We start from the raw sequence: 9,787 nt of genomic DNA, 5'->3' as shown, positions 1-9,787 counted from the left end.
TTCTCTCTCTCTCCATATCTCCTTCTCTCTCTCTTTGTCTCATTCCTTTCTTCTCTAACTCTTTTTTTCTTTCTCTCTCTCTCTCTCTCTCTCTCTCTCTCTCTCTCTCTCTCTCTCTCTCTCTCTCTCTCTCTCTCTCTCTCTCTCTCTCTCTCTCTCTCTCTCTCTCTCTCTCTCCCCCCCTCCTGTACTTCTTCTACTCTCTCTTTCCCTCTCCCCACCTTCACACACACACTTCACTCTACACTTCACAGGCAGCCCTGGAGAGATGTGTGAAGATCTGTGATTCTATGAGAGACGACATCTCCATCTCCTCTCCTTTCTCACCCTGTCTCTTTCTCCTTACACTTCACTTTACAATTTATACTTCACAGGCGACCCTGGAGAGATGTGGTGAAGATCTGCGAGTCTACAACAGATGACCATACCTCTCTCTCTCTCCACATCTCCATCTCCTGCCCTCTCTCTCACCCTGTCTCTCTCTCCACATCTCCATCTCCTCCCCTCTCTCTCACCCTGTTTCTCTCTCCACACACTGCACTTTACAATTTTCACTTCCCAGGCGACCCTGGAGAGATGTGGTGAAGATCTGCGAGTCTACGAGAAACGACCGCGCCTTTCTCTCTCTCTCCACATTTCCATCTCCTCGACTTTCTCTCACCCTGTCTCTCTCTCTCCACACTCTTCACTTTATATTTCACAGGCGACCCTGGAGAGATGTGTTAAGATCTGCGAGTCGACACGCGACGACCTGACCTCAGAGTTTGAGGCAGAGACAACCTGTATGGCCATGGGTCTACTGACAGCTGTGCTATCTGGGGCTATAGAGGTTTGTGTGTGTGTGTGCGTGTGTATGTGTGTGTGTGTGGGTTTGTTTGTATGTATTGTGTGTGTGTGTGTGTGTGTTGTGTATTTGTGTGTGTGTGGTGTGTGTGTGTGTGTAGGTAAAGGTGGTGGAAGTTGTGTGTATGAAAAATGTTGAGGGGGGTGGGGGGCAGGAGGATGCAGATGTATGTGTGTATAAGAGAGATCAAATCTTTTTATCCATTCAAATGTCAGTTGAATTTCTGTTCTGTTTTTAGATTACTGAGATATGGTATAGATTTTTTGCCAGAACACAGTGCACTGTTGATGTGTTACTGTTGTATTTGTAAAGCACTCAGAACCCGTGTTCTTTCATCGGTGTTGAGTGCTGTATAAATGTTGGATATTATTATTGTTATGACTATATAATCTCCATACTGTGTTGAAAAGGAAATCTGTCTGACGTTATAATGTTATATACCCGTGTTCCTGTCAGCTCCAGGAAAAGGATAAGAGCCTCCTAGACGAGCTTCTCCCATTGGTCACGTGTCTCAGCGAGCACCAGGGGGCGGAGCCAGCTGTCAGAGAAATGGCGCAGGACCTCAAAGTGGGCGTGGCTACACGCGGTCTGGTCTCCATGCAGCTGAGCAAGGAAGAATCTGCTGTTAAAGACCGAAATGAGGTTTGCTTTGAATTTGTTGCTTTGAATTCGCGGGAATTTTCTGGTGAAGTGATTTAATTGATGCTAGTAGTATCTTAATGTCCATTCCTCACTTTCTCTCTCCCTATTTCGCTTTCACCCGCTCTTTCCTTGTCTCTGCTCTGTCTCTCTCTGTCTCTTCCTTTCTTCCTCTCTCTCTCTCTCTCTCTCTCTCTCTCTCTCTCTCTCACATAGTCTCTCTCACACTCTCTCTCTCTATCTCCCTCCCTTTCTCTCTCCTCACACATCTCTCTCTCTCTCTCTTTCTCTCTTTTTTTGTCTTCTTATCGCTTTGAATTTGCTGTTGTTTTCCAGTAACTTGTTAATAATCAATGCCAGTCTTACAAGTGACATGCATCAGAAGTACTTTCTGAACCTCATGAGAGTTATGGTTTGCTGGAAGTACACACAGGTTTTTACATGTCCGAACAGGGTTATCAGCATGATATGGACGTATTTGATATTGATCTCTCATTTTTATGGATGTATTTGACATTGATTAGATTTTTTTTCACCTTTCGTGAGGCAGGGCTTTAAAAATAAATGTAGATGTTTTTACGCGTCCATTGATGCAATTTAGATTAATGAGGAGGAGGGCATATGACCCTGCCTGTCAGAGCCAACTCGGGCTGAGAGGGGTACACTATTTCAGTAGAAAGACTGAGATAGCTGATAAAAATTTCTCCCCACTCGGGAATCAAACTCAGGTCTCCTGCATGTGACAGCGAAGTGCCTAACCACATGGAACCCGGAGAAGAGTCACAGATATTGATGTACAGAAAAAGGGGAAGACATGGAATAACGTCAAGGGGCTAGCCCACGATAGGGAGAGGTAGAAAGTGTTTGTTGGTGGCCTATGCCTGGATCCAGGGTGAGGAAGGCATTAAATAATAATAATAGTACTACTACTACTACTACTACTACTACTACTACTACTACTACTACTACTACTACTACTATGAAAAATAATAATAATAAATAGCATTAGTATAGCACATATTCCCACTTGACAGCAAGTTCTATGATTATGATGATGATGACAAGCTGCTAAAATTTTACTGGATACTTTGCTTCCTTCCAGTCTATATCTAGTCTGCATTTATTTCAGACTCCAGCCTCAAGAACAAATGAAGAGAAAAAACCTTTGATTGAAGAACTGCTGTCAGAGACTGACACAGCTCAAGGAAGTGGACTGAAGGGTAAGAAAATATCGCAGCTCATTTTGCTTTCTTTTTTGTACGAGGTCATTGTATTGCACTGTGTGAGGGCCAGAACATAAACTCTCAGTGAATAGCCTTGTGAATAGTTAGTAAATGCTACCTAGGGGAAGTTATGGATGGACTTATCATGTATAATTTAAAAAATCATTCGCATGCGGTTTTCAACTAGTGACCTCACGCTTCGAGGTGTCGATTAAGTTTTATTTTGACAAAATTGCTGAGCACCACTATGTGCATGTTCACCATGTGCATGCTAGACTGTAATGAGTCTTCATCAACTTATCCTTCATGTTCCTCTGTGGTTCTTTCTCTCTTTTTCTCTCTCTCTCCAACAGCACAGTCGTCCTTTGGTAAGGAGCTGACCCAGGCTTTTGAGGAGCTGAATGACCCTCTGTTGCCAGTCAAAGGTCATGGCCTGATCCGTCTGGCGGGGATGGTGGAGGGCAGACACCCAGAGGTCACGGACAGACAGGAGCTGTTGGTGAAGGTAGTCCCTGGGTTGTTGGAGGGTGCTCTACTGTGGTTAGCGCCTTTTTTCATCAAACATCAATCATACTTATCTTTCCTAATCGGCTACTTGTACGGTATGCTTCCTGGGAAGCTGAGAATATTTCTGAGTTGTATTCTAAGGTCTGCTGGGATGATAATAGTTGTAAAGCTCATAGAGCATGTTGTAGAGCGTGGATATGTTCTGTAGAAATGCTGTTATTATAATTATTTCATCATTATTATTATCATTATTTTATGGTTATGGTTTGCTCCTTTCCTCCTATCAAACATCAGTCGTCCTTATCTCTCCTTTTCTGTGTATGTTTCTCTCAAGTAAAGCCTCTAATCTTCAGTACCTATATGATTTGTGTTAAAAACTTAACCAAAAGAAGGTAGTCCCATTGTGACGAATTTGCTGTAAGATAAGATGATGTAGCGAAATATTGCGGGTACAAGTCCCAGTCCTCTTATCATATCTTTATCGTGATGTCCATCTTTGCTGTTGTCTGTGGTAAACTGAAGTCAGATATAACATCATTTCTGTTGTCGTTTGCTCGCTTCTTTCAGCAAGTCGGAGCAGTGATGGGCACAATCTATCTTCCGTTTGATGCCTATACCAAAGCCTAACTACACATTTATTTGTGGAATTTTCTCTCCTCAGGTGTTTTTAGAACATTTAGGCCACTCAGACTCATACATTTACCTGGCGGCTGTGAATGGGTTGGCCGCACTTGCTGATCTCTGTCCCGACCAGGTCATCCCGCGGCTGTGCTCCGAGTTTAGGTCAAAGTGCATGATCTCTGAGGTCGCATCCCCGGAGGTCACCCTCAAGACGGGAGAGGCTCTGGTCAAAGCTGTCCGGCGACTGGGTGAGGCCAAGTCGATCTTTTTTCTTTTCTTTTTAAAAAAAAATGTTGATGATTTCAATTTAGGTCATTTAGGAGGTGGGCTTCCGACCCTGTCTCAGGGCCAACCAACATGGACTGAGAAGGATACAAAATCCCTGCTGAAGGACTGAGATACTCGATAAAAATTTTCTTTCTATACGAGAATTGTACTCAGGTCTTTTGCATGCGACAGCAAAGTTCCTTTCTGCTACACCACAGAGATTGGTGTCCAAGTTGTGACTGTACAAAGGTTTTAGTTACTTTTGGGGGACTCCAAATTCGGACATTTCAAAGATTTAAATTACTTTTGGGTTATTTAAAAGTTCTATCCGACATTACAAAAATTTAAGTTACTTTTGGGTGACTTTAAGTTCTGACATTACAAAGATTTAATCCAACTTTTGACAGAACAAAGATTTAGATTACTTTTGGGTGAGTCCCAAGTTGCAAGCGGGCGGGACTGAATTTAGAAAAAGTTGAAAAAGAAAAGTTTGATATTCTCGTTGGTTTCTGCCTCAGGTGAGTTGACCCTGGTGTATCGTGAGCCTCTGCTGCCCACCATGCTGTGTGGCTGTCGTCATGACGACGCGCTGGTGCGGGCCAGCAGTCTGTCTGGTTTGGCGGACACGTGCAGGCTTCTGCGGTTTGCTGTCGGTCCTGTCCTGCAGGAGGTAGGCTCATGGTTATGATAGATATTGCCGTAAGCTGACAAAACGCCTTTTTTTATTTTGGCACAGAAATTTTTAATTTGCTTATTGGACAGCCTGATCAGTTGCCCTACTTGTGTGAAAAAGTCAAACTGAAACTGTGACAAGTTTTTTAATACAATTTCGGAATGACTCTATTTTTAAATGACTACGCTGACCCCAAAAAAACTAATTTTCTCGAAACTGCTCTGGAGAAGAAAAAAAGGCATTTTGTCAGCTTACGCCAGATTAACTGCTGTGTGCAGGGGGTAGTTTCGTGGTTATGATAGATGAGCTGCTGTGCGCAAGAGGTAGGCTCAACGGTTATTGCAGATTAACTGCTGTGTGCGTGGGTGGTCTAGTGGTTAGACACTCAGACTCGCTTTGTAAGGTCATGGGTTCGAATCCTGTCAGGGGCCTGATGTTGTGTCCTTGGGAGAGGCACTTTACACAAATTTTCCACAATTCACCCAGGTGGGAATGGGTACCCAGCAATAGACAGTGAAAGATCTTGTCAGTTTGTTATTGTTAGTGTTTGAGGGCTTCATAACCTGCTTGCGCTGTATGCTTTCTGGGAAGCTGAGAATGTTTCTGAGTGTTCTATGGTTTTCTGGGGTAATGATATCGTGTAAAGCGCATAGAGCTTGCTGTTGAGCAGGATATGCGCTATACAAATGCTATTTATCTATTATTGTTATTATTAGGCTTGTGAGTATGATAGATTAGCTGCTGCAGTTTGTTAGAGTTGTATTTTCTTGTAGCATCAGAGTTACCTGTTATCTGTTTGTTTGCTAAGAGTTTTATGGGGCTCGCGACTGTGCAAGGTCATATGAGCGCGCTTTCCTGTTTTTTGTATGTTGAAAATATTTTAATAATATATTGGCAGCAAGTCGGTAGTGGATTATTTATTGCTACAGAAACTAATAGAAGAAAGGAACGGACTGACATAGACGGAAAACGACTTGGAAACGTTAAAGGATTACAAGAAAGGATTTGCACTCAAAACATCTGTGGCCTGAAAGACCAAGAACCAGAACTTATTACCTTCATGAAAAGGTGGCGAATACCAATACTTGGACTGTCTGATTGCTGTTTGAAAGGAAGCGGGACCAAGAAAATATATGAAAATTACATACTTATATGAAGTGGAGTAAATATGAGAGAGAGAGCCAATCATGGTGTGGGATTCATAATGTAATACAACCTGACATGGCAGAAAGAGTTATATAAAAAGAAATAATATCAGGAAGGATCTTGAAAATCAGAATATAAAAAAAGCCCCAAAAATTGAAACAATCATCCAAGTTTACGCCCCATGTAACGACACATACGCAAGAGAAGTTAAAGAGGATATTTTTCAGAAGTTGGCGAACACCACAGACGGCGTACCTGATGAGGAGGAACTATCATAATGGGAGACTTCTATGGATACATAGGCCCAAGAAGGACACCATGGGAAAACTACCTTGGACCACACGGTGACACCAGTTCAGATTGTAACTATAATGGGGAACAAGTATTAGCTCTCTGTGCAGAGTATGAATTATACATCACAAATACTTTTTACCAGTACAGGCCAAGTCAGACTCAGTCGTGGTACAAATGGAATAACCTAGCAGGGCAAGTCAGACTCAGTCGTGGTATAAATGGAACAACCTAGAAATTTCTTCACAGATTGACTTCATGCTGAGACAAATTGCCCAGAGAACAACACCAACGGATGCAAGGTCTATCCCAAACATCACCTTTGATACAGATCACCAGTGATTATGACAAGTAAAGAGAAAAAAAACACCACACGAAAACAGAAGAAGAAACATTTTGAGAAAATTAATTTACGAAAATCAATGAAGAGGGCAATGTGCAGAAAGTTGAGGACGAGATCACAAAGAGACAAGAAAACCAAGACATCAGTGCAATGAGCGTTGAAGAAACATGGACCCTCTTAAAATTTTTTTAAAACAGAAACACTGATACTGATATAAGTATGTGGAAAGAAGACAATTGGAAGAGGATCTATTAAAGGAACACCATGGTGGAATGACAGTGTCAGAGAGGCCATCAAAGAAAAGAAGAAACTTTTCCAGAAGTGTATAAAATCCAAGGACGAAAACGACTACACGCAATACAGACTAGCAAGAAGGAACTGCAAAAGAGTTGTTAGAGAATCAAAAAATGAATCATGGACAAAATATGGAGAACACCTAAGCGAACTGTGCCATAAATCAACACGTGACTTTAACAGAAATATAAAATCAATGAGGCTCAGAGAAGAACCGTACGGCCCAACAGCTAGAATTAATGACAAAACAGGAAACCCCATTACTGACAGCTCCAAAATCAAATCTAGATGGAGGGAATATTTCTCAGAACTTTTGAACACTACTCAGCAAACAAACAAAGAATTCCAACTAAGTCACCTAGAGGAAGTAGTACCAACCATCCAGACCCAGAGCAACTTATGTGGAAAGCCTATAGAGTGAAATTCTCGCAGCTTAAGGGATTTGAAAACAACAACAACAACAACATGTGGAAAGCCTATACAGATGGGTGACAAGGGAAGAGCGGCGAAAAAGTTTTTCTTTTTTTTTAGAGCATCTGCTGAGTAAAAGAATGAATGGTGAACCATGATCACCGATGTCTGTCGCAGATCTGGCATTTAATGATGATGATGAGATGATGACGGTGATTGATGATCATTGATGATGATGATGATGATGATGATGAATGTTTGCAGATACTGACTTGCTGTCGGGATGTGATGGCGTCTGACCCTCACCCTGAACCTCGCAAAGCTGCCACCATGACCTTGACCCTGCTGCTTCAAGGACTCGGAAAGGACTCTCTGCTGGTGAGGGAAATGTGACTTGTGACTCATGTTGTCTATTGCTGATTTTTTTGGTTTAGTAAATGTTTTACGGCACTTGCAACACAATAAGGCCATATAAGTGACGGAGATTAGAGGTGTTACAAGAGAGTGACAGACACAAAAAAGAAGAAGGAGAGATAGAGATGACAAATGTTGGATAGGAAAGAAGAAACAAACCACACCAGAGCACCCACCAACCACCCACTGCTGATTTTGCGTCACTCCTTTCTGTTGGCAAATGTTCTTCTTGCCCATGTTATTGAGCCCCTGTACCATTATTGTCAGCTTTTATTTTTTGTCTTCATATTGAAATTTTTACGAATTAAAGTGATATACAATTTATATTCTGTGTATATTTACATGTGTTTTTACCATGATCCTGTAAAGCGAAAAAAAATTTTCTGCGGCGTCGGTAAAGTATTATCTTATCTTATCCTGTCTTGTCTCATCTTGTCTCATCTAGTCTTATTTTATATGCCTTGAGAATAAAGTCCTTTGTCTCATCTGTGTTTTCTTGATGTCATTTTCCAAGTAGAGAATTTGTATCAGACATCTGACTCCAATGCAGCTTGTAAGCATTGCCACCCCCTACCCCCTCCCCATTTATACAATTTTGCGGTTACACATAACGATTTGTCATATAACCGATAGATCATATAATATTTGTACAATTCATCGATTCCTGATACTGGGCCTGAAGACAAAGACTTCTTTCTCATTTTGCCCTGTCCCATCTCTCCGCAGGCCCTGAGTGACGTGATGCGGGATGTGTACCGCGTGCTGAAGCACAGCCTGACCTCTGACCCCGACGAGCAGGTCAAGGTCCACGCCAACTTGGCCCTGGCAGAGCTGGATGACATCATGCGGGAAGTTCTGTTTGCCCCACCCGAGCTCAGGAAGAAGATCACCATCCTGGGCTATCAGTGACTCCATTTTGTCGCACTCAAATCTGCTTGATGAATTTTCCTTTCGTTTTGAACGGATAACTGGCTCCGCTAGTGCCCCTCCCTCGTCTCCCCTCCTCAACCCATTTTCTCCCCCCACCTTCTCCGCCCCTCCCTTTCTCCATCCCCCCCCCCCCAAAGGCAACTACAATGTTCTCTGTTCAAGTCTGTGTTGTTGACGAGTATCGCAAAGACCTTAATGTTTTGAACTCACAAACTCATTTCTGCATATTTCTTGAAGTTGAAGACGGTCTACTACAAGATGACGGTTACTGCTTTGGGTCTGTAGTAAAAAGGAGAGCATTTTTTCTTTGACACTACAGTTGTTAATTTCTCACGCCATTGCTGAACATGAGGTTCCATTGTATTTTGTCATTTTAAAAAATGATTATAAATAAATAAATTATACTTTATTGATCCTCGTAGGAAAATTTAGGTTACAATGGCAAACATACATACGCGAATACATAATTAAACATACAAGTGTACACATACAAAGAATACCAAACACCAATATTACATTTTACACTTATTCAGACAATTTAACAACCATGCCATTGTTGGTCGCCACTGTGCAGGGCCCTGTGTTTTGTGTGTGTGCTGTTTTTGTCTTGTTGCTGCAGAATATCCAGGCAAAATGTTATAACCGTGTAAAAAATAAACGTGAGTCAAAATTGTAGACAGTTGACTTTGCTTTGACTTTCTTTTTTTTTTTTTTTCAAATACTAAAGTATGACCCATTGGATGCTATTGTTCATAATCTTGCTGTCTTTTATCTCTTCCGTGTTCGACGTTTGGTGAAATTAGATCACAAATGAAATTCACTATGTATTCATAGAGGTCTAAAGGAAAAAAACCAAAACCTTTAATGTAGATTTTTTTACACCCCCATCAACACAATTTAGATCCTCTAGGAGGTTGGCTTTCTACCCTGCCTGTCAGGACCGACCCGGGCTGAAAGGGATACAATACCCCAACAGAAAAACGGAGATACCCAATAAAAATTTCTCCTCACTTGGGAAACGAACTTAGGTTTCCTGTTTGTGAGAGCGAAGCACCTAACCACTACACCACAGACGATACAGGATACAACAATGAAACCATGGATAGCACAGACTTGACAGAACTAGTAAATAATTTCTCAATGTGCAGATTTTGTATTACTGTTAAACTGGGTGTGAATGTGAA

General features: G+C 41.8%; 1 protein-coding gene across 2 annotated transcripts in view; it reads left to right on the top strand.

Moving 5' to 3' along the window:
- The window catches only part of LOC101849648 (transport and Golgi organization protein 6 homolog), a 29,545-nt gene extending 20,265 nt beyond the window's left edge, over positions 1-9,280 (top strand). For both annotated transcript variants that reach the window (XM_013088103.2, XM_013088104.2), the window contains exons 11-18: positions 704-829; positions 1,301-1,486; positions 2,613-2,703; positions 3,060-3,211; positions 3,875-4,082; positions 4,620-4,771; positions 7,524-7,637; positions 8,400-9,280. In XM_013088103.2, coding sequence (XP_012943557.1) covers positions 704-829; positions 1,301-1,486; positions 2,613-2,703; positions 3,060-3,211; positions 3,875-4,082; positions 4,620-4,771; positions 7,524-7,637; positions 8,400-8,582 — 1,212 coding nt within the window. In that variant the 3' untranslated portion in view covers positions 8,583-9,280. The remainder of the gene's footprint in view (positions 1-703; positions 830-1,300; positions 1,487-2,612; positions 2,704-3,059; positions 3,212-3,874; positions 4,083-4,619; positions 4,772-7,523; positions 7,638-8,399) is intronic.
- Positions 9,281-9,787: the final 507 nt, after the last annotated feature.

Source organism: Aplysia californica, unplaced genomic scaffold (assembly GCF_000002075.1).
Source record: "Aplysia californica isolate F4 #8 unplaced genomic scaffold, AplCal3.0 scaffold00686, whole genome shotgun sequence".
Classification (NCBI taxonomy): domain Eukaryota; kingdom Metazoa; phylum Mollusca; class Gastropoda; order Aplysiida; family Aplysiidae; genus Aplysia; species Aplysia californica.
This window is presented reverse-complemented; position numbering and strand designations above follow the sequence as displayed.